The sequence below is a fragment of the Canis lupus genome, chromosome 2 (assembly GCF_003254725.2).
Source record: "Canis lupus dingo isolate Sandy chromosome 2, ASM325472v2, whole genome shotgun sequence".
In the NCBI taxonomy this organism is placed as follows: Eukaryota; Metazoa; Chordata; class Mammalia; order Carnivora; family Canidae; genus Canis; species Canis lupus.
This window is the reverse complement of record NC_064244.1, coordinates 72,172,879-72,197,757: the sequence shown is the minus strand read 5'-3', so window position 1 is coordinate 72,197,757 and position 24,879 is coordinate 72,172,879. Positions and strand designations below refer to the sequence as shown.

The following is a 24,879-nucleotide window of genomic DNA, read 5'->3' as shown; positions in this document are numbered from 1 at the left end:
ATTTTCTTTAAATTCAATTTGCCAACATATGGTATAAAACCCAGTGCTCATCCCGTCAAGTGCCCCCATCAGTGCCCGTCACCCAGTCACCCCCTGCCCCCGCCCACCTCCCCTTCCACAACCCCTTGTTTGTTTCCCAGAGTTAGGAGTCTCTCATGATTTGTCTCCCTCTCTAATTTTTCCCACTCATTTTCTCTCCTTTCCCCTTTAATCCCTTTCACTATTTTTTATATTCCGTACGAGTGAAACCATGTGATGATTGTCCTTCTCTGATGGACTGACTTCACTCAGCATAATACCCTCCAGGTCCATCCACGTCGAAGCAAATGGTGGGTATTCATCGTACCAGCCACATTTAAAAGGCTCAGTAGGCAAGGTAGCAAACAGCATAAGCATAGATGGTATCCCTAATTGCAGGAAGTTCTATCAAATCGTGCTACTTGGGATGCCTGGGTGGCTCAGCAGTTGAGCGTCTACCTTTGGCTCAGGGAGTGATCCTGGGGTCCTGGGATTGAGTCCCACATTGGGCTCTCTGTGAGGAGCCTGCTTCTCCTGCTGCCTGTGTCTCTGCCTCTCTGTGTGTGACTATCATGAATAATAAATAAAATCTTAAAAAACAAAAACAGGGGATCCCTGGGTGGCTCAGTGGTTTGGCACCTGCCTTCGGCCCAGGGCGTGATCCTGGAGACCCAGGATCGAGTCCCACCTTGGGCTCCCTGCATGGAGCCTGCTTCTCCCTCTGCCTGTGTCTCTGCCCCCCTCTCTCTCTCTGTGTCTCTCATGAGTAAATAAATAAAATCTAAAAAACAAAACAAAACAAAAACAAAAAAAGTGCTACTCTCCATGAAGCAGAGGAGAGCAAAGAGGAGGGCAAGAAGAGGAGAGAGGAGACTAAAGTGGGGGAGGGAAGGGAAGAAGGCTCTGGAGAAGGAAGTCCAGAGCATAGAGATATTTTGGAGGTAAGTAGAGAAGAACTAGCAAGGGAGACTGAGATGCAACAGCCAGGGAGGCTAGAGATAAGCTAGGAGGGATGTAAAGTGAAATACTAAAAAGAAAAAAAAATGCCATGAAGTAAATTGTCTGCTTGGATTCTCATTTATTCACTGAGCCAACCTCACTGAACTGCTTCACTCTGTGCTCCGTGCTGGGTAAATGAGGGACATAGCAGCAAAGCTCCTGCCCTCCAGGAGGTCACAGGTGTGTAATGAGATAGTGCATTACTACAAAACAGACCTAGAATATAGGTATAGCGGGATCCTACTCTCATGGAAGAAGAAACTGGCCTCAGTGATGTGCCTGAAGTCACATTTCCAGAAGGAGCAGAACCAGGACTCCACCCTCAGCTCTCTGGCTCCCAGTCAGAGTCACCTAGGGACGCCTAGGTGCTCAGCGGTTGAGTGTCTGTCTTTGGCTCAGGCGTGATCCTGGAGTCTTAGGATCGAGTCCCACATCAAGATCCTTGCATGGAGCCTGCTTCTCCCTATGCCTATGTCTCTGCCTCTCTCTGTGTGTCTCTCATGAATAAATAAATAAAATCTTCAGAAAAAAAAAAAAAAAAAAGAATCCTCTAGCTCAAACATTCTAGGCAGACAAAGCCCCATCCTCAATCCCCAGGACTTTGGTTGTACCTACTCCAGATCTCGCTGCCTGAGAAAGCCACTCTCCATCTCCTCTGGCTCAGGTGTCACCCTGAAACCTCCCCCCACCACACTGCCAAAACCAAGACTCCAGGCCTAAACATGGAAGTAAAGTGTGCCTGAGACACTGTCCTCACCAGTGACACTGGGTCCCCTCACTATCTTGTCCTGAAACCTAAGAGTCCTCTCCCGCCTCCCACTTCCCACCTCCATCAAGGTACAGCCCTCTGCCCTGGGCTTACTTGTGCTCAAGACATCACTTCTGAGACTCTGCCCGGCTGTGCCCAATGGTGTGGGCTGCAGGGTGCACAGGTATAGGTCCAGGCCTTGGCAACAGGTCAGCAAGGCAGACCTGGCTGGTGCCAAGGGTGAGGGGCACAGCCAGCTGGCACAGGATGAGCCACGGGCATCCACTGTGTCAGAGAGTGGCCTGCAAGCTGAGAAGACCTGGAGGGCAGGAGGCAAGGGGCTTGAGGTGGGGAGCTGGGATATCTGTGTCCCTGGGATGGTCCCAGCTTTTGTTTGGTTTCCCAAAGGAGAAGAGAAGGGTGCCTGGGTGGCTCAGTCAGTTAGGCATCTGCCTTTGGCTCGGGACATGATCCCAGGGTCCTGGGATCGAGCCCCGTGTCAGGCTCCCTGCTCAGTGGGGAGCCTGCTTCTCCTTCTCTCTCTGCCCCTGCCCCCTGCTTGTGCTCTCTGGCTCTACCTCTGTGTTAAATAAATAAATAAATAAATAAATAAATAAATAAATAAAATCTTTAAAAATAATAATAATAAAAGGAGAGGAGAAGCTAAGAGCTGCCTTCCACCACGTCTGCTGCTCAAAGGGCTTCCCATCCCTCATCTGAAAATTTCTTTCCTGGGGCACTTTGATGCTCACCCCAGTATGCCCTCCTACTCTCCAGGGGTTCTGGCCTTATTCTCTCTCCCGAGCCCTGTTCCCTCTTCCACCTTCCCTTCCTGACCGCCCTGGCCCCACTGTGTCTCAGACCATCAACTGTGTTTTGAATGGAGCCAAGATGAACTTAGAGAAAATCCTCATCAAAGACTGTAAACCCCCAAAGATGGCCCTGAGTTCCCCTCCCCCTAAGGCCCAGGCCGTGGCCAGACAGCCAAGTATCCAGCAGGCAGGCTTTATCCCTTCTGATGCCCTGGAGGAAGAGTCTGGCCCCTGGGACATGGGAGAGGGTCTTTGGCACCTCAAGGGCACATCCCCTCGATGTGCTGGGTGGGGTAGGGATGCTGAGGACCAGGGAATGATGGGAATCTGGCCCCTTCCGATTTTCCCCCACTTCATCCTGACATCCTCTCCCTTCCATAAGTAGTCTGGAATCCTTCCTTACCTGGTCGCCTTGGCAGAGCTGTGAATCCAAGCTGGAGGACAGAGAGCTCCTTATACTCCCCAGAGGCTTAGGCTTGTGGCAGCAATGTCGTTCTGGAGCAGATTCCCACTTCATGCCCTTACTACCTGGGAAGACATAAGTGAGCAGTGAAGGACCTCCAATAGGAGCCTGGCTCCTAGAGCCGACCCCTCCACTAAATCACCATGTGACTTTGAGCCAGTCACTGCCCCTCTTGACCTCAGTTTCTCTATCTGCAAAACATGAGGGTTAGACAGGCTGATGTGTGAAGGAGTCAGTACTGACATTTGGAGGCCAGTGATGCTCTCTTGCTAGGTGTCAGAAGACTGAATGGAGACAATCAGAGGTGAGAAGCAGAGTTGGCCTTATCCTCATCCCCAGGGGAGAAGAGAAAGAGGATGTTTCTAATGGATGTTACTTCCAAGTGTACTCAGAGAGCTGAAGGAACATTCCACATTTTCTGGAGGACACCAGGAATTGAGAAGCTGCTTCCTTCCGTGCTGGGAGGGACTTCTGCCTCCATGATTGTCAACCACAGCCTTCCCACCAAGGGGTGCCCCTGCATCCTCGATCATCCACACAGCTTTTCTGGGCAGCTGAAGAAGCCGGGCCAGACTTAGCTCCCTCCCTGGGGACAGCCTGAGAGAGTAGGCCAAGAACCCTCTGGGTCTCCTGACTGGCCTGATGGGAAGATGCCCTGATTCCTCGGCTGTTGCTCACTTAGCACTCTGCTTCTCTGCCTTATTTCACTGAGGACCACATAGCACAGGGACCACCTCAGCTCATCGAGTGTCCCAAGGTTCCTTCCCATTCTCCTCAGTAGCCACACATCCCTCCTTCTCAAGTGCCCCTGGTCCATTCACTCGAGTATCTCAGCCTTCCAAACCCCAGTCTCCCTTTTCTCTTCCCCGACTCCTCCCAACCCTACCCATCAGAGGCTCTTCACCTGCTGGCATGAGGCTCTTCACCTGGCTCTGCATAAGTTCCCTCTGGAAGATGCAAGGAGGTGGGGCAGGCAACCAGCTGCTCTGGTTGGGGCCCCGGTGAGTGTGAGAGATGACAGGAAGGCACTACATTTGAAGCTGCCACAAATAGGAAGAAGAGGGTAGGCGGGCAGGCAGGGGGCCCTGCGAGACCCAATGAGAGGGAACCGCCCACCAGCCTTTACCTACCTGTGGCAACTCTACAAGACAAAGTGCTGATTTTGGACCACCACGAACCGGGCTTACTGGAATGTCAGTGTGTGGAGGTGGGGTGGGGTGGGGTGGGGGTTACTATGTCTGGCTGTAAGAGAACCCAGATGGCTGAGCCCAAGAGGGACAGAGCAGGGCTGAAAAGCTGGAGCTGGGGTCCTTCTGGAGATAGGAGCTCAGCCGAGATAGAGGCAAGTGGTGATGATGATGGCAAAGACGTGATGCAGGGACAGAAATGGGTGCAGACAGACAAGAGCAGGCAACAAAGAAGGATACAGGGTGAAGCAGAGAAGACAGTAGGAACCAGATCTCACAGAGCAGAAGCCGAGGAGGCAGCAAAAACACCTTGCTCTTTCTTGGCCCAACTCTGATCTGCCTCTTCTGAGAAACTCTCTTATCTAGATGCTGCACTGAGGCCCCAGTGGGGGCAAGAGGTTAACTCCAGAACATAGCAAAATGCTGATGAGGCATGGCTAGCTATCAAAAGGGAGGCTCCATTAGCCAGGGAGCAGCTTTTTAGGCCAAGCAATTTCATTATTTTTATGAGCAAAAAAGGTGCATCATTTCCGGAGACGCAAACCCTGCCCGGTCCATGTGTCTGTGTCACACAGTGTCTAGCCCAGTGTGACACAGCCCCAACCCGTCATCAGATTCCACCCAGCCATTGCATCTAGGTGGCCTGGAACACACAAAGACATTTTGGACTCTCTGCCATGAGCCAGGGGCATATTATCACTCTTTTTCTGCCAGCCCCGCCCAGCCCCTGGCTGCTGATCACCTTCCCTATGGCCTCCATCACTTCCTATCATAATTATCTTCCCATATAACTGACTCCTGCGTGTCTGGGAGCATCTCAAGGACAGGGACCACTGTTCTACTCATTTTTGCTTCCCTTGTAGACATTTGCTGGGTTTTCTGGATGCCCAGTTCTTTGGATCTTCCCCCCCCTCCCGCCCCATGAGTCTGGAGGGAGGAAGAAGGCACCTCCCACTATAAAAGCCAAAATAATAAAGGAAATCTTTTAAAAATAAATAAATAAAAGCCAAAATGGCTGGCCTTGCATTTAATTCTGACTCCTCGTCCCAGCACATGAAACAGACATGTGACGTGGACTAGCCCAATTAGATACCCTTATCCAGACTGGATCAGAAGCCAGTGGCCCTGAAGTGGGGCCACTGGCTTCTGTGGAGATCAGTGGAGATTCCACTTTGCACATGATGCCATGTTGTCTTCCATGGCAGCAGGGGAAACAAAGGGGTTCAGAGGAGGTTGTAGAATCCTATCTGAGCTGGTCCTGGGACATGTGGTCCTGGGGCTTCCAGCCTGTTCTCCAAGCCCGGCTCTGCAGCCTTTCCAGACATTCTGTGAGTTTCCCCAACATCTGTTAAATGAATTGCTTTTCTTAAATCCCCCTGAAATGGTTTCTATAGCTTAAATCAAGAATCTTGCATTAAAAAAAAAAAAAAAAAAAAAAGAATCCTGCATAATGTATGCCCAGAACAGAAGATGAAGCAACAGGGTTCAGGCTGGAATAGTCAAGGATGTGAGTGGCTAGCTACCTGTATAAACAGCTTCCTGCCTTTTCCAGATTATGAGGAGTTCCTCCCACAGCACCCCTTGTAGTCTTGATCCACCCAAACTCCATGCCCCAAAAGCTAGAGCCCTCCAAGCCTCCAAGGCCACAAGTTTGCCTCCCCTACAGCCTTGCTGGAATCCCAGAGGGGCATCCACAGAAGGCCGCAGACTCGTCTCCAAGGAGGAGTTGCACACAATGTTGGCTTCTACCTACCACCGACCAACTCCACCCCTTCCTGGCATCATACTCTGCTCCCAACTCTCAAAAAAGTCTAGACAACCTCTTGATTAGAAACAAAAAGGGAAGTGGCCTTGGAGATTTCTGGGTCTCCAATTCCTGAAAGGCCTGGCTAGGAATGTCCTGGGAGGTGGTCCCTCAAGTTCCCACCCAAAATAGCCTCTACCTGCCTATCCCTTCCTTGCTCCCATCTCCTGGGCCCTGTCAGGTCTTCTGTGTTGTCAGCCTCCAGGTCCACTGTGACGTCATTGGCCCAACTGTGATGTCACCATGTTAGACATACCCGGGGTGGGTAGCACAGGCATGGGACCACAGCCTCTTAGCCAGGGAACCTGCACAGTGCCTGGACCCAGATGAGAGACCCAGACCATGCCAAGTCTTCAGGGAGAAGAAGGAGATTGTGACGTGGAGGGGAAATAGGATTCGGGGCCTTCCAGGGTCAGTGAGAGATGCCAGTGAGAACTGACGAGCTGGAGGGCTGGACAGAAGTCAGCAGGCTCCTGGCTCATGCACATTTACTTTCTTTCTCTTTCTGTCAATTACAAATTAAAACATACTAGTGGTAAACATTTCAAACATCAGAGAACAAAAGAACAAAAATGGAAGTTCCCCTCTTTCACAATTTCCCAGTGGTCAATGTGAATTGTTTGGTATTTATCCTTCCAGACATTTATGTATGAACCTACAAACAAGTAAGTGAACTTTTTAAAATATTTTATTTTATTTTATTTTATTTATTCATTCATGAGAGACACAGAAAGAGAGGCAGAGACATAGGCAGAGGGAGGAGAAGCAGGCTCCATGCAAGGAGCCCAATGAGGGACTTGATTCTGGGAATCCGGGATCAGGCCCTAAGCCAAAGGCAGATGCTCAACTGCTGAGCCATCCAGGAGTCCCTAAAATATTTTATTTATTCATGAGAGACACAGAGAGAAATACAGAGACATAGGCAGATGGAGAAGCAGACTCCCTGTGGAAAGCCTGATGTGGGACTAGATCCCAGGACCCCGGGATCATGGCCTGAGCCAAAGGCAGATGCTCAACCACTGAGCCACCCAAGCACCCTATAAATGAACTTTCAAATTTTATTTTTACATAACATGGATTATAACAATACATCTACTGTGCATGCAGCTCTCTGTATCCAGCAATCTACTGTGACCATCATTTCGAGCAAAGCATACACAGCTGCCTCTTACTTTTTCCTGACTGTATAGGGTTCCACTATAGAGATGGACAAATTATTTTTTTTTTTGAGATGGACAAATTATATGGCATTCCTGCATTGTGTATTTCCAATTTTTCCCTGTTCTACACAAGACTGGAAAAGACCTCTGTATGGAAGTATATGCAGAGTGATTAAGAATATCAGCTCTGGGATCCCTGGGTGGCGCAGCAGTTTGGTGCCTGCCTTTGGCCCAGGGCACGATCCTGGAGACCCGGGATCGAGTCCCACGTCAGGCTCCCGGTGCATAGAGCCTGCTTCTCCCTCTGCCTGTGTCTCTGCCTCATTCTCTCTCTCTCTCTGTGACTATCACAAATAAATAAAAATAAAAAATAAAAGAATATCAGCTCTGCTGAACTTAATCCCACCTCAGTGACCTTATGCAAGTCACTTAACCTCTCTGTGCCTTTTCCTTATCTATCAAATGAGGATAATAATAGTACTTGCTTCATGGAGTTGTTTTGAGAATTCCTCAAGTTAATTTATGTAAAGCTCTTAGAACAGTGCCTGGCCCAAAGCAAGCACTTGACAATCGAGGGTTAATGTTACTATTGTACATCAACCCTTGCCCTAGTTAGGCAAGTATCTGCAAGTCGGCTTCCTAATAATGTTACAGTTGTAATGAATGTTCCTGGCTCAGTGTGGAGGACCAGAATTTGAACATCACACTTGGAAAGATTAACTACATTCCATTTTATTCTTTAGCCCCTAGTTGGAGACCATTGTGCTCACCCAATGCTGTCCTGCCCTTACGTCAGTCCGCACATTACAATAATTACAGCTTTTGGCATTTGGGTACTTAATATGTGCCAGGAACCCTGCAAAGCATTTTGACATGTTTTGCTTAACCCAATCAGCACAATGACACTTCAAGATGAAGAGTTTTATTCCTATTTTACAGGCAGGAAAATTGAAACTCAGAAAAAGAAAGTGACTGGCTCAAGACCACATGACCCAAGTTAGGGCTGCAATGTCCTGGAGAGGAAGGAAAGCTCAAGGAAGACTTGTTTGAGGGGCACCTTGAAGAAGTAAAAAGAGCCACAGGTGTGGTACAGTGGAGTCTCGATTCCCTTTAGGACTATGAGAACTATGTCTCAGGTGTTGGACTAGTTGCTGGGAATATAGCCCATGGAAATATGACCCAGACCCTGGAAATTCACATTTTGGTTACCAGAAGCCTTGCTAGATGCAGCTAAAATAGCAATTGGGATGCAACTCTCAGGACTTATTATTAGAATAGGCATACTCTACTTTGGGGGGCAAAGTAGACCCAGGGGCGTCTGGCTGACTTGTGCAGTAAGAGGAAGAAACAATGGAACCACGGGCAAAAGCCCTACTTCCTCTTTGAAAACCTCAAAACCTTCTCCAATCCACAGCTATGGCTATCTCCAACCCTGAGGCCAGCCAGCTGAGCTCTTGAGGTTGGCTCGGTGCATGGGTCCTGAAGCTCTGTCACAAGGATACTTATAAGGACACCAGGTAAGGAATCCAAGTCAGGAGGGGATCTGGGACTGTCATTGGTTCAGAGAGTTAAGCAGCTGTGTGGAAGTGACTCTGGACAGGGCTAAGGGTGGGGAGCTCCGTGCTTTCACCTCACTCTGCTCTGTGGTTGACACCTCCTTCCTCCTGCCTGACACTCATTTATCTCATCTCCCTGGACAGTCTGCCAGATGCAGTGAGTTCGTTTTGGCTTCACACCCTAGGGTGGGGAGATCCTGAGATAGGCTGCCCCAGCTTTCACATCTGCAGAAGGGGCCTCAAGACTCTTGCATCTTCCCCTGCACCCACCTGTTATCTTCCAGTCCTGAGGACAAAATTAAGAGATGTCTTCAAAGAATACCCGAACCCACCCATCCTCTCATCTCAATCATTTCAAGAGGATAGGAGATCAAAAAAGTCACAGGCACTGGATTCAAACCCAGTAGGGCTGATATATTCTTCACCACTATGCAATGCTACATACCATGCACATTGATGTCCTTTGCACCCTGTATGAAATGGAACAACTGAAGTCCACCTATATGTTCACTACATATTATGTGCAACCATGCAACAAAACACTGTGCAGCCAGGAAAAAGCAAGGGTACATTTACTGAGTGACTCCTACATGTTAAACCTCTACAATTGTCTCATTTAATCTTCCTTAAAATCTTTCAAGGTTAAAAAAAAATCTTCTAAGATAAGGATTACTAATGTCTCCATCTAACTCTTAATCTCAGTGAGTTTGAGCCCCACATTGTGTATAGAGATTACTTTTTTAAATGTTATGTATATATATAATAAAAGACAATGGTTGGCAACAATGCAGAGAAATCAGATGCTCTACAGATGTGAGCCAGCCAGGTTCCTCTTATTAATTACATATGTTTTAAAAATTACAACCATCCCAATGCTGCTATGAACATGTGTATACAGGTGCTTATTTGAACACCTACCTGTTCTCTGTTCTTGGGGTATATGCCTAGAAGGGGAACTGCTGGGTTATACAGTAATTTTTGGCTTAACTTTTTTTTTTAAAAGGTTTTATTTATTTATTGAGAAAGAAAGACCATTCGAGAGAGAGAGAGAGAGCGAGAGAGAGAGAGAGAGAGAGCACAAGTGGTGGGGAGGGGCAGAGGGAGAGGGAAAAGTAGACTCCCTGCAGAGCAGGAAGCCCAATGCAAGACTCCATCTCGGGACTCCAGAATCATGACCTGAGATGAAGGCAGAGGCTCAAACAACTGAGCCACCCAGGCACCCCTCTTTGTTTGACTTTTTGGGAAACCACCAAATCATTTTCCACAGCAGCTGCACCATTTTGCGTTTCCACCAACAATGTATGAGTGTTCCAATTTCTCTACAATTTTTCCAAACTTCTTTTACTTTTATTTTTAGTTATAGACACTCTTTCCTTTTTTTTTTAAGAGTTTATTTATTTATTCATGAGAGACACAGAGAGATAGAGAGGCAGAGACTTAGGCAGAGGGAGAAGCAGACTCCATGCAGGGAGCCGGATGCGGGACTAGATCCCAGGACTCCAGCATCGCTGCCCTGAGCCAAAGGCAGACGCCCAACCGCTAAGCCACCCAGGCGTCCCGACACACTTTCCTTTCTTGGAATCCTTTGAAGCAGAAAAGTTTTTAATTTTATAAAGTCTAGTTTACCTACTATTTATAGTAGCAAAAAATAGAAATGGTTAATTTTATGTGATGTGAATTTTACTATGTTTAAAAATGTGAAAAAACAGGGATCCCTGGGTGGCGCAGCGGTTTGGTGCCTGCCTTTGGCCCAGGGCGCGATCCTGGAGACCCGGGATCGAATCCCACATCGGGCTCCCGGTGCATGGAGCCTGCTTCTCCCTCTGCCTGTGTCTCTGCCTCTCTCTCTCTCTCTCTCTCTGTGACTATCATAGATAAATAAAAAAAAAATTAAAAAAAAAAATAAAAAAAAAAAAAAAAAAAAATGTGAAAAAACAACCCAAGAATGGGAAAAATATTTTCAAATCATAATACCTGATAAGGAATTTGTATTCAAAATATAAAAGCAACTCTTACAACTTAATAAGCAAGGGCAAATAATTGGAGATCCCTGGGTGGCTCAGCGGTTTAGCACCGCCTTCAGTCCAGGGCGTGATCCTGGAGCCCCGGGATCGAGTCCTGCATCAGGCTCCCTGCATGGAGCCTGCTTCTCCCTCTGCCTGTGTCTCTGCTTCTCTCTCTGTGTGTCTCTCATGAATAAATAAATAAAGACTTTTAAAAGAAAAAAGGCGGGATCCCTGGGTGGCGCAGCGGTTTGGCGCCTGCCTTTGGCCCAGGGCGCGATCCAGGAGACCCGGGATCGAATCCCACATCGGGCTCCCGGTGCATGGAGCCTGCTTCTCCTTCTGCCTGTGTCTCTGTCTCTCTCTCTCTCAGTGACTATCATAAATAAATAAAAATTAAAAAAAATAAAAAAAATAAAAGAAAAAAGGCAAATAACCCAACTATAAAATGGGTTAAAATGCTCATGCATTCATTTCTCCAAAGCAGATATACAAATGGCCAGTAAACATAAAGAAATGTTCAGGATCATACATCATTAGGGAAAGGCAAATGAAAACCACTATGAATACTGTTTTGCTCCCATTAGGATGGTTGTAATTTTTTTTTAAAGATTTATTTATTTGAGAGAAAGAGAGAGAGAGAGAGAGAATAAGTGTGAGGGGCAGAAGGAGAGGGAGAAAGAATCTCAAGCAGACTCTTCACTCAGTGTGGAGCCTGACACAGGGCTCTATCTTACGGCTCCGAGACCACAACCCAAAACTTCCTGTACTACACAAGTGGACACAGGTGAAATGTGAAGGAAAAAACAAAAAAACAAAAACAAACAAACAAACAAAAACCACCGAAATTTCCCAGAATCCCTTGCAGTTAGGACTCTGGGTATGTGAATATGGTTCTGCTCTAGATACATTTGAGTAAAATTTGGAAGGTTAAAGTGAAGAGATCAAATGCTCTAGGTCAACCATTTTTGCAAGAGTGTCTGCACAGGGTCCAGAATCAAGATTTGAGACATCTTTTTCTTTTCTTTTTCTGACGTGGATCTCAACCAATTTATGTTGAATGAATAAGTGAAGCATGCAAAGAGGAGGAAGAGCTCTAGGCAGAAACTTGGAGGCAGGAGACAGCTCTTCTGGGTTCCTGCATCTTTTGCTCTTCTTTCAAGGGACACGATAATCTCTTCAAGGGCTTGACCCCTTACAAATGCTTTCATGCTCCTTGTAGTCTTTAATCTCACAACAGCCCAGTGGGGCAAGCAAGGCACTGTTCTGTCTGCCTGCCAATGGGAAAACTGATCTTTGGGAAGGGAAAGTGATTTGCCCATGGTCTCATGGCAACTTGGTGGCTTACTGAGAGAACATAGGCCTCCTGGCTCTGAGGTTTGGCTCTGACTTGCCTCCCCACTGCAGGGAGCAGACCCAGAAGCTTCCTCAGTGGGCTGTAGAAACTATGAGATTCAGAAGTCATACAAAGTAATGGTGGTGATAGTAACCAAGAGGAGAAAAAGAATTGGAACTTTTCTGTTGTTATGATAGATTTCTTTTAGTGAGTTACTTCCTAGACATCTATTTCCTCATTCATTCCTATGAGGTGGCTATTCTTCCTCCTATTTTACAGATAAGAAACTGAGCTCAGGTGGCTCAGTCAGCTTAAGTGGCTGCCTTTGGTTCAGGTCATGATCCCAGAGTCCTGGGATCAAGCCCTACATCTGGCTCCCTGCTCAGGGGGGAGTCTGCTTCTCCCTCTCCCTGCCCCCAGCTGCTGCTCTCTCTTGCTATCTCTCTCTCTCTCTCTCAAATAAGTAAATAAAATCTTAAAAAAAAAAAAAAGAAAAGAAAAGAAACTGAGCTCAGAAAGGCTCATTAACGTGCTGGGATCACACTGCCAATAAGTAGCAGAGCTGAATCATAGGCCAAGTATGTTGAGCTTTTTACCATCTTTGGCTCATGTACAAAGAACAAAGCATCTAGGACCACAGGTGTGATACTGTGACACTGAGAGACAGTGTTCATGCTTGGGGCCAGAAGAACCTCCGAGCCCTGGTCAAGAGGCACTGCCAAAGCCAGACAGCTTCCTCCAGCACGAGAGGCAAGAGTCTTAGATACCAGGAAGGCCCATGGTTCTGACTCCTGCTGCCTTAACTCTGTCATAACAGATATTTACAGATGCCAGGTAGATGCGTAGCAAACCCAGAATGCAAATGTAACTCAAACACTCAGGCTTTACCAAGCCTGGAAGTAAATGAGGATATGTTAAAAGAAATGGTTTAAATTTCACCCCAACCCAACCTTGAAACCTTCCTCAGTTATTTTGCCTCAAGGTAGTTCATTATTTTGGTTAATAGCCCAAGGCCCCAGTCAACTGGACTAAATTAAAATGCTACCTCTGCTACTCTAGCTTGCACCTTTTTTAGTACATGTGCTGCTGAAGCGAGCTCTAGCTTGCACCTTGAGCAACTTCTGAAACATGCCTTAGCCTCAGTTTCCTTATCTATAAAATAGGACTAGTAATAGATCTTGGGGTTGTTATGAAGGTTGTAGCAGGCTGTGCATGGAAAGTGCCTAACCCAGCACCTTGCACAGAAAAAAAAGGCTGGATGAATGGGAACTGTGAGGGGGATTTTATCTGGGGAGTTTTGGGGATGGCCTGATGGGCTTTCAAACATGCTACCTGAGGGATGCCACCAGTTGTCTCCATGGGGAGCCAAGGACACTGTCTCCTGGGAATCCCCAAACACTGAGCCAACAAGTCATGCCTACCATACCAAAGCAATGTGCTCTCAGTAATAGGAAGAATATCCCTCTCATATCTGGGTCCCCCTCTGTCAACAGAGGGGAGCCAAGACAGCCCGACTTGCTTTCTGATATATCAGAGCCCCTCATGGTAGCAGTTCCTTCAGCTCTGACAAGTAGGTTTGCTGGCCTATCAGACCCAGTGGCTGTTACTCAGTGTCTTGGCCATTTCACTCTCCCAGGGGCAGTCCTTGTACACAATGGCTTCCTGGATTCATTTCAGCCCACAGTGTCTGAACCTCAGTAGACTCCAAATCTTCTGGCCGTCCAAAATCTCCCAGTCTGGACCACAGACTATAATAAGGACAATGATGAAAAGCTTTAAGAGACAGAAAGTGTTGAAGGAATAAAGAGCAGGGAGCTTTCCTTCTGCTGTCCAGAGAAGGCCAACTTACTGTGTCACTAATGACTCAATGCTTCAGTGGCTTTCCAGACCCTCTGGTTTAGCAGTCCCTTCCCTGCCCACTACTAATGTACATGACCTCACTTTATCCTGCCAGAGGAGGTAGCATCTCTATTCCATAGAAAAGCAAATAAGACTCAGAGATTTTAAATGATTGGCCCAAGGTTATATAACAAGCTAGAATTTGAACCCAGGTCTAACTCCAGAGCTAACTCCTAACTCTAAGAATCACAGAATCTTTTTTAAGAACTAAATGAGCAATTTGGAAAACATATGAGAGAAATTTAAAGACACCATTCACAGTAAAAATCTTTTGAGGTACACCCGGGTTGCTCACTTGGCTAAGCATCTGACTCTTGATTTTGGCTCAGGTCATGTCTCAAGGTCATAAATTCAAGCCCCACACTGGGTGTGGAGCCTACTTAAAAAAAAAAAAAACTCTCATCTTGATCAAAACCCACAAGGCATCCAACAGTATTACCACCTGTAGATTTAGTCATTCTTAACACTTTAAAGAAAACCAAAGAGGTCAACACAAGGTGGCTGAAGAAACTGAGGGTCCTCTTTTCTGTACAGGATGGGCAGGCACAGATTCTAGAAGACTTGTTCCCTGTGGATTATGGCAATGCCAGTCTCTGCTCTGCCCTCAGCCAGAAGTTGTCTAAAGCTCATTGCCTGAGCAGTGTCAGGAACTGAGGAGGAACATGTTCCAGCTGGCTTTGGAGCATCTCTTCACAAACTCATTTCCCATAGAATACTCTTAAAGTAAGAATATATCAGAACACCACCAGAAGGTCACGACCTCCAGATTAAAGGAGACATCCCAGTCTCACAAAACAACAGAGGTGTCACAAATTAACTGCTACAAGAAATGATAAAAAATGTATTCCTATTTTGAATAGACAGTAAGTACTGAGCACCACAGTCACTGAAACTATAAGACTAGTTGCAAGACACAGTAAAATTATCAAATATCTTAAATGCAATTCAGTATGTGGTTGGAGAACACATTAATTAAGATGAAAGTGAAGAAATATTTGTTGAAATGAAGCAATGCATTTGTGCACCGGGGAATAGTTCAGGAAGCTTGTAGGACTTCTTGATGTGTTAGTTCAGGTCCTCCTGGAAGCAAATGTCAGAAGGGGATTAAATGTGGGATAGATTTATTGAGGAAAAGACTCGTGAGGGAAAACAGGCAAGGAGCCGAGGAAGCTGGGAGAGCTGGCAGGAGATGGCGCCAGTGAGACCCGGATGGAGGACAGAGAGGAAGGAATGAAGATTGGGCTGGGAAAGTCTTAGACTGTGATGAAATTTTAAGAAAGTTTCAGCAGAGCCACGGGGTCTTCCTCAATCTGAAATTGCCCATTAGAAGACTCGTTGGTCTCCCAAGATAGCCCTGGCTTCCAGCCCTTGCCTGCTCAGTCACTGCCCGGGGGCAAGCCATGGGAAGTGTGGTCTTGGAGAGAATGTGGCAAGGGATTTCTGCCATTACGGTGGGCCCTGCACAGTGCTTGGGTGTGGCATACCATTTATTAAAGGCAATGATTATGTCACAGCAGGATCAATCATAGAAACGTGTTTATTTTTATTATGCATATATTTTTCCAATAAATTTTATTTATTATTATTTTTTCCAATAAATTTAAAAGGGTGAAAATATCACTAGCCTTGATTGCATTTTAGAATGCTACATTACATCTCAAAAAACATTTTGGAAAATTCTGAGTTCCTTTGATGCCTAGCCAAGGATAATTGGGTTTGTGGAAAGAAGATACAGGACAGGTGGGAAATCTGGGTTCTAGCCTAGTTCTGCCACCAATTTGCTCTGGGAACTTCTTCAATCCATTTCTTTAGTTTTCACACCTTAAAATGGGTACAAACAAGAGAGGCTCATACCTGTCTCTGGGGACCTGCAGTTCCAAGTCCCGTAGAGACAGGCTCCTGGGCAGAGGACTTTATGGCAATGTGACTGCTTTTGTGGCATCAGAGGCTGCTTGCACTCCCCACCCTGTACCCACTTGGGCATGCCAAGCAGGAACCTAGCTGCCCACCACCCTCTACTTGTGGCCTTCCGGAGCAGACTGATTCAGCTTCTGTATTTTCATTTCCCCCCTGTCAGCTGTTAGAGCAGCTTTGAGTGCTGGAAGGTGAGGAGGCTTTGGAAGGGGGCTGTGGTAGACAAGGGGGAAGGTGTCACCTTCCAAAACAACCCCTGGCCACTTTGAAGCAGACTCAACACCACCCCGTTTCCAGGAAACCCTCAGAGGCTGAGCGAAGGAGGGTGTTTTTAAGAAATGTAGCCTGGTGCAAGATTGCAAGGCCTCCCGGACAGAAGGGGGACAAGCCAAGAGCCTGAGGTCCAATCAGATTTGGAGGGGGATCAGGGAGCAGAATGAGGTGGACGGGGGTTAATGGTGAGATCAGGGTATGAGGTCCCCAAGGGTGAGGTCTGTGTCTCCTTCATCTGACTAGGAGTTCCTAGATGGCCGTGTCCTGGTCTCCCTTTGAGATGAGGAGGCTTGTGTCTTGCATTAAATCAAGAGTTTAATACGGGGCCTCCAAAATGCAGCCTCATCAATTTATCTCCCCAAGTCTAGTGGCAAAGCTTCCCATCTCCCAAAAGTCTGCTTCTATTAAGGCTCTCCACTCCACCCTCTGCTACAGGTCCAGCTCTGCCACACCTTCCTGAACTGCTGGCTAATTGGTACCTGCAGCCTCCTCTGGACTCCACTGCCTGTCTTTGGCCATCTTCCTAGGAACTTAAGCTAGTTCAGTTCTGCTTCTTCAGTCGGAACCCTTTCTCCCTCTGAAAGGGGCAGAGGCTTCCAGCTAACCAGTACACTCCTGATGATCAGCTCTAACTCTGGGCATATACTAACAGTCCACAAAGAAGACCATGTCCAGTAAACACGAAAGAAGCCACCCCTACCTGCAGGCTGGCTGAGCATGAGGCACAATGCTAACACTCTACACCTGTCACCTCAGCTCCTCCCTTCAAACCCTTGTGCACACCGGTCCTTGCTAGGTGCTGGAGACACTATAGTCAAAAGCTGACAATGATCATTGGAGTTGACATCCTCACAACAACTCTGGGGGTTAGGCATTATTGGTCCCATTTCATATTACCTAGGATTATAAAGTCAGTAAGCAAACTTCATGTTCAAAGTCAGATCTTCTCTCAGGTAAAAGGCTTTTTAAGAAATTGGAGATACTCTTTAAAAAAAAGGGGGGGGATCCCTGGGTGGCTCAGTGGTTTAGCGCCTGCCTTCGGCCCAGGGCGTGATCCTGGAGTCCCCGGATTGAGTCTCACATCGGGCTCCCTGCATGGAGCCTGCTTCTCTGTCTGCCTGTGTCTCTGCCTCTCTCTCTCCCTGTGTCTCTCATGAATAAATAAATAAAATCTTAAAAAAAAAAAAAAGAAATTGGAGATACTGGGTTCTACAGATTTAACGTCCTAGATAAATAAGAATACGGCTCCTGCCTATCACATTCATTTTATGAAACATTTGGCTCCTTGAAGAGATGGCTGATCTCAGCACTGGGCTGGGAAAATACAGGTAAGGCTGGAACAGCTTGAAGTGCCAGAAAGTAAGAAAGTGCTCAAAGAAAGATGAGGACACAGGACCCAAGCACCAGTCTGAAGGGGTTACCACTGGCCCAACTGAGGACAATTAGGCATCAAAATAAATGATAGGGGTGCCTGGTGGCTCAGTCAGTTAAGCATCTGCCTTAGGCTCAGGTCATGATCCTAGGGTCCTGGGATGGAAACCGCCCCCTCCACCCATTCCAGCTCCCTCCTCAGTGGGGAGTCTGCTTCTCCTCCTCCCCCTGCTTGTGCGCACACATGTGCTCTCTCTCTCCCCTCTCTCTCTGTCAAATAAAATATTTTTTTTAAATGATAGGAATGGGGGCAGCCCAGGTGGCTCAGCGGTTTAGCGCCGCCTTCAGCCCAGGGCCTGATCCTGGAGACCAGGGATCGAGTCTCACATCGGGCTCCCTGCATGGAGCCTGCTTCTCCCTCTGCCTGTGTCTCTGCCTCTCTCTGTGTGTGTCTCATGGATAAATAAAATCTTTTTAAAAAATAATAGGAATGGATTATAGCCTATTGAAAAATGGGAAAATAAAAATAAAAATGGGAATCCATGAATCCATTCTGATATAAATAAGTGAGCAAACAAAGGGAGAAGGCAGATCTCTTCTAATAAATGCAGAGATAATGTAATTAGAAAACCACCATTTGAAAAAAAAAAAAAAGAAAACCACCATTTGGTAACCATCACACATACAAAAAAAAATGATTCAGCAACTAACTAAGGGATACTAAAACTACAGGGTGGATGTGAGATGCTTTTTGGAGTTGGTCTAAAACACCTCTTCCATACTGCATCTTTACAGTGTCCATATTATCAATATCAAAAAATCAAAGCAAAGCAAAAGAATTTTAACATCCTTAAATCAAGAAATCTTTAAGATCATTTAGATAAAACATCTGTGGACTTTTGTCCACATATATTGTTTGTGAGAAACAAGATATTTGTGTCATTCTTGGCATGTGTCCCTACACAATTACTGTAGGGAAAATAGGCACTTTGCAGTGGAGAAGCCTGATACCTCAACCAAGCAATTCAAACTCAACATGCAATGGTTCAAATAAATATCATCTCCTTCCTGATATGATGTACTGAGAGAGAAGTATCTTTTCTGTGATATGCCAGTCAGAAATGCAAAATTTGAATCTAATCAGGAGGGGACATCAGACAGACAAATTGAAGGATATTCAACGAAAAATTGGGTTATTACTTTTTAAAATGTCAGGTCGTGAGGGACACCTGGCTAGCTCAGTGGAGCATGCGACTTTTGATCTTGGGCTCAGTGAATTTGAGCCCCATATGGGGTGTAAAAATAAATATGCTTTAAAATGCCATATCATGAGAAACAAAAAGATACAAAGAATTTTCCCAGATTGAAGAGAAGAGTTGTGAGAATTTAATGGAAATTAAATTCTGGATTGATTCTAGACAAAAAATTATATTGTTAGAACCTTGGTAGTAGGGGCACCTCGGTGGCTCAGTAGTTGGGCATTTGTCTTCTGTTCAGGGCGTGATCCCTGGAGTTGTGGGATTGATGTCCCACATCGGGTTCCCTGCGGGGAGCCTGCTTCTCCCTCTGCCTGTGTCTCTGCCTCTCTCTCTGCGTCTCTCATGAATAAATACATAAAACCTTAGAAAAAAATAGAACTTTGGTAATTTCTAAAAACTGGAGTAAAATCTATAGATTATAACATCTTGACTTTAATAACTGTATTATGATTGTGTTTGTGAATGTCCTTGCATTTTTAGAACACATACCCTTAAGTATTTAGGGATAAAAGAGCATGAGCTCAGCAATTTACTCAAAAATAGTTGAGTGGGGCAGCCCTGGTGGCCCAGCGGTTTAGCTCCACCTTCGGCCCGGGGTGTGATGTGTCTCTGCTTCTCTCTCTCTCTCTCTCTCTCTTTGTGTCTGTCATGAATAAATAAATAAAATCTTAAAAAAAAAGTTGAGTGTAGAGGAACTGGGAGAGGAGATGAAATAACAAATGAGGTAGAATTTTTAATATTTGAAAAATCTGGGTGAAGAGGATATAGGACTTTTATTCTTCTTGCGACTTTTCTATAGATCTGAAATGATCTAAAAATAAAAAGTTAAAACATTTGAGCATCAATGATTTCATTGGCTCTTCATGTAGAAGTTGGAAAAAAAAAAAGGTCTTACCACATCCTTATTTTACAAATGTGGGTTACAAGGGTGTAGAGAACTGAGGGTATGTTGCACAGCTGTTAAGTTTGTGGTGCAGCAGGATTTGAACCCAGATCTCTAAGTTTCAGATCTAGGGCTGCTCTTCCACCTGGGTTTGAAGGATCAGGATTACCCAGTCCCTGATGGGGATGCACCCCACACTCAGAGCTTCTATCTCTCTCTCTCTCTTTTTTAAGATTTTATTTATTTATTCATGAGAGACACACACACACACAGAGGCAGAGACACAGGCAGAGGGAGAAGCAGGCTCCATGCAGGGAGCTTGACGTGGGACTCAATCCCAGGACTCCAGGATCACACCCTGGGCCAAAGACAGGCGCTCAACCACTGAGCCACCCAGGGATCCCCTCTCTTTGTCTATCCTAAGAAATTACACTGTTCAAACTATTCTCACACCCCCCCCCATCTTAAAATACCTATGCAACTCCATTGAGTGGATTGAGCCCCCTTGCCTGCACCACAACCTGGAAATAGGTCTATCTGAGATGCCTCTGACTCAAGACTAAAACATGTCTGTGAAGTAGACATCAAAGCCAAAAAAGCCCCTTAGAGGTGCTAGATAGGTCAACAGGGTGAAGGAATGAACTAGTGAATGAGTTGATGGCAGCACTTCCACAGACTCTCATTTTAGCCTAAAGACCGTGGATAGTTGGAGATGGCTTTTCTTCTTGGGGCCAGCTCAGGAGGGGCTGGTGAGGGGCCATCCAAAACTCTGTAGCCCTCAACATGATTCCCCCAGGAACCAAAGGGCTGCTCTAGGGGATCCCTGGGTGGCTCAGTTGGTTTAGGGTCTGCCTTCAGCTCAGGGCATGATCCTGGAGTCCGGGGATCAAGTCCCAGGATGGAGTCCCACATCGAGCTCCCTGCATGGAGCCTGCTTCTCCCTCTGCCTGTGTCTCTGCCTCTCTGTGTGTGTGTGTGTCTCATGAATAAATGAATAAAATCTTTTTTAAAAAAGGGAGTGCTGCTCTATTCTCCTAGCATTCTCATTACCCATGAGCCATCCACCTAGGTGTTGTGGACCACAGGGGTAGGAGAGACTGAGCAAAGGCAGAAGGGCTCAGCGGCCCGTTGAGATCTGGAGCCAGAAGACGGGTCTCTGGAGTCCCACTCAGGCAGATCCAGGTCTACTGGGCCTGGAGCTTTTACAATTTAGGAGGCCCTCTTTAAACAAAGGAAAACAAAAATTATAAATATGAAATGTATACTCCTAGTGAATATTTATTTAGAATAAGAAAAGAAGTCATGATAAATCACATTTTTTTTTTAAGATTTTATTTATTTATCTATGAGAGAGACACAGAGAGAGGCAAAGACATAGACAGGGGGAGAAGCCCAGGATCACGACCTGAGCCAAAGGCAGACGCTCAATCACTGAGCCAGCCCAGTGCCCTAAATCACATCTTTTAAAAGCTAAAAAATACCAGAAATGTCACAAAAAATTTGTATTAACTGTCCAGCGCACCTCTATACTACTTTTTAACAGAATAGCTACTGGTATTTCACACTTCAAATTCTTAACTGTGATTAAAATATCTCATTTATGTACATTTTATAAAAATATGTGCACACATGACTTGGCTCCCCCACAGCTGTGGGAGGAGCCCTGAGCTTAAATTTACTAAATCTACTAAAACTAATCTACTTCTGTTCCACTCCTCCTGGACAAAAAGTTTTGAGCTTAGGAAGGGGGTGAGCAGGAATTCTCTCTTCCAAACTTGGTTGCTCTAGAAAGGCCCTAGAGACCTGCTGGTTCTCACTCCTCCCTTTCTCAAAAAAAAAAAAAAAAAAAAAAAAAAAAGGCAATTATCAAGAAAATTGAGCCTTGGAAAGCTGAGGGCTCCAGCTGTGCTTGTTCCACAATACAAAGGGTTAAACCTCTGACCAAAGCTGAATGCAGCCACCATGCAGGCCTCTTTCCTTCCCTCTGAAGGGGTCTTGATCTTTCCTGCCTCAGGGTCTTTGCACATTGTTCTCTCTGCCTGAAATGCACCCCCTACACACCCCATTTAAACCTCTTTTCCACATTGTCACCTGGTCAAGATTTAGGCATCTGTTAAGTCTCAGTTTAAAAGTCAGTTTCACAGGGAGGCTTTCTTGATCCCCTTTCTCTTAAATTAAATCACTATAATTATTTATTCACTGTAGTTCTATCCTGTTAGCACCACAAAGTCTGGGCCTTGTTTGTCTGTCTCTTCGTGCCTGCATTTTTGCAGTCTAGTGGCACAGTGTCTGGTGTACAGCGCCTGGCACACGGTGGAGCTCAGTATTTTTGAATGAATGAATGAACAAAGGAACTTGGTGCTGGTGATGAATAAGGGGGAAATGTGGAGGTAGAGCACCCCCTGCTGGACACCAACGCACCAGGGACCCAGGACTCCTTGCCGGAAGAATGATGGGGTGATACATTTCTCATCAGAGGAGTACTTAAGGACCCTAGCCTCATTTACGACTCTTACCAATTTATGCCTTCTAACGTCTGTGAGTTCCATCCCAACTCTGCTCCCAACGTCCAGGGAATAGTCTGAGCCCTGGGCTCAGCCTCCCCGCGTCTTGCCAACCACCTTATGTTCCTCCCAGCTCCATAGTGACCGCCCCTGAGCCTCCCCACAATTAATATCCCTCCCCCCTGGACCTTTAGCTTTGAATAAGAATAGTCCCAGATTCTTCCATCGATTCTCTTTCCTCCTCCTCCTTAATCAATCAATCGAGAATGATTGGCTGGGGCACTGGGGTGGCTGTGGGGAGGGAATGGTGGTCAGGGATCATGGAAAGTTGGGGGGGATGGGGCTGGGGTAGGTGAGTGTGTTTCTGGAACATATCCTGTTAATGTTAGGGGCAGAAGAGTGGGTTTGCTCTTGGGGAGAAGAGGGGGATGAGAAGATAGATACCTGGGATGAGATATTTAAAAATGATTGATGAGGAACTCCTGTCTACTGCCTTGACTGACAGAGTGTGAAGTATCTCTAGATTATACAGCACAGTCTATGTGTGGTGGGGAGTCTAAGAAGATTAGACTAAGAGAAATACAGGGTTTCAGTGAGAGAGGGATCAGGCTCAGCAAACAGGATGGAGGCTCAGAGAAGAGGTTGGGATTCAGTGAGGGGAGTGGAAGCTCAGTGCTGAAGATGGAGGGGCAGCACAGAGAGAGCAGGAGTTAATCTTGGGGAAAAGGGTAGGGATCAAGAAGAAATAGAAGTCACTCCTCTGGTGGGGAGGAGAACCAACCATACCTATGTCTCGCCATAGTGGTTCCCATTCTTGGCCCCTCCCCCAGCCGTGCCCCAAGTGGGTCTGGGGAAGAGTGACAGTTACTTAATGACCCTGAGTCCTGCTAGCTCTTCTGAGCAGCCTATGGTCACTCGAGGGCTAAAGGGGGTTGAAGCCAAAGTCCCAGGTTATTGATCTCTGGCCCCAAAGGTCAGCATCAGGGGCAGAGGGAGTGGTGTTGCCACAGTGGGGGCCTCAAGGGACCCCACAACGTGGGGCTGTGCTGCACAGCCTGGTTTTCATGTCTGCATCCTTGGCTCCCTGTGACCTGCTCCTCCTCACAACACATACATCCCCACTCCATCCTGTCTTGCCTGAAACTTTATCTAGAGATGTTTCAGAATAAACTCTTGGTATCTGGACTTTTGAGCAGCTAGAGAGCATAAAAGCAGGGACTTGGATGGAATTACTTGCAACTGCTCCCACCCCTAAGACAAAGACCTGTGAGTCCATGAACTCATTGGTGAGCTCTGGGAAAGTACCAGTCCGGTGGTCAGGAAGGACAGCCGCAATTTGCTACATGGACTTAGGCAAATCTCTTAACCTCTATGGTTTTCTTCCTTTCTTTCCTTCTTTCCTTCCTTTTTCTTTCTTTCTTTCTTTCTTCTTTCTTTTTTTCTCTTTCTCTTTCTCTTTCTGTGTGTTTTTCTTACATGTAAAATGAAGGGATTGAATCAGATGAGCTCTAACATTTCTTCCACATAAACAATATAAGATTCTTTTTTTAATTTATTTTTTATTTTTTAATTTTTACAATATAAGATTCTAATGAATCAAGTAGGGACAGGGGCTGCCAGTAAGGGTTAAGGGTAGGAATTAGGTTAGGTTCAAAAGATGGTAAAAAGAATTCTTGGACTTAGAAATAAAACCTGGATCTTACTCTTGGGTCATTATTAGCCATGGAAGCCTGAGCCTTCATTTATTCATTCAACAAACATTTAATAACATTTAATAAGCAATTACTCTTTTCCAAGCTTTATGCTGTGTGCTGGGCATACAATGAACAAGACAGATGTAGTTCCTGATGTCATGGTGTTACATTATGATAGCCAATGGGAGAGAAAGACAAATAGCCAAATATAATAAAATGGGGGAAATACTCTGTTATAGAAGTATAGGGTACTATAAGAACAAGTGAGAGGGGTGGTAGGTTAGTGAGTGGATGGAGGCGGAGAGATTCCTGAATGAAGTGACATCTATGTTGGAGCCTAAAGAATGAATAAGTAGGGCAGCCCCTGTGGCCCAGTGGTTTAGCGCCACCTTCAGCCCGGGGTGTGATCCTGGAGACCTGGGATCCCTGCATGGAGCCTGCTTCTCCCTCTGCCTGTGTCTCTGCCTCTCCCTCTCTGTGTCTATCATGAATAAATAAATAAAATCTTAAAAAAAAAAAAAAGAATGAATAAGTAAAGGAAAAGTGAAGTATGGGAACTGATGCTTTGGGCAGAGGGTTAAGCACAGAAAAACACCAGGAAGTAAAGGAGAGCAAGGGTATGGAGGCCCTGGAAGGCTAACTGACAGGAGTCAAGAGTATAAGTTTAGAGGGAAGTCTGGTTTTGGGGGTAGAGACCTGCTTCACCTGCAAAACTGAGATAACCACATACCCCTCTTGCCTCCTTCCTTTTGCAGCAACTGTTTTCCAGCGTCTGGTAAGACAATGAATGGGAAAACACTTTGTGTTTGCAAAAACATTATACAAAGTAATGCACAGACAATAGAAAGAGGCTGAGGATCAAGCTGGGTAAATCTGGCTTTAACTTAACTTCCAGAGGAACAGTGGGAAATCAACCAAAATTGAAGCATTGAGCCTCTAACAAATTTGCCCAAGGTCACACAACTGGGGAAGGATGGTACAGGGATTTGAATAAAA

At 46.0% G+C, this 24,879-nt stretch overlaps 1 protein-coding gene and 1 non-coding gene across 13 annotated transcripts in view; one reads left to right on the top strand and one right to left on the bottom strand.

The window, feature by feature from the left end:
- Positions 1-6,315, bottom strand: part of ZNF683 (zinc finger protein 683) — a 10,780-nt gene extending 4,465 nt beyond the window's left edge. Inside the window, exons 1-3 of one of the 9 annotated variants that reach the window (XM_049098601.1) lie at positions 6,171-6,315; positions 2,981-3,105; positions 1,880-2,084 (exon numbers count right to left, since the gene is read on the bottom strand). In XM_049098601.1, coding sequence (XP_048954558.1) covers positions 1,880-2,084; positions 2,981-3,094 — 319 coding nt within the window. In that variant the 5' untranslated portion in view covers positions 3,095-3,105; positions 6,171-6,315. Of the gene's footprint in view, positions 1-1,879; positions 2,085-2,980; positions 3,106-3,944; positions 4,044-5,750 lie in introns of those variants that run through there. The other 8 variants (XM_049098628.1, XM_049098615.1, XM_049098623.1 and 5 more) reach the window with 8 other exon arrangements.
- On the top strand, positions 6,273-24,879 carry LOC112660234 (uncharacterized). 4 transcript variants are annotated; one of them, XR_003136786.3, is made up of 5 exons: positions 6,273-6,696; positions 8,131-8,273; positions 8,606-8,708; positions 14,520-14,848; positions 16,608-17,333. It is a non-coding gene; the product is annotated as an uncharacterized LOC112660234 (transcript). The 4 variants fall into 4 exon arrangements; XR_004813408.2 differs by lacking the exons at positions 14,520-14,848; positions 16,608-17,333 and adding an exon at positions 24,639-24,879 and having other exon boundaries at positions 6,275-6,696; XR_003136784.3 differs by lacking the exon at positions 14,520-14,848 and having other exon boundaries at positions 6,275-6,696; positions 16,608-17,331.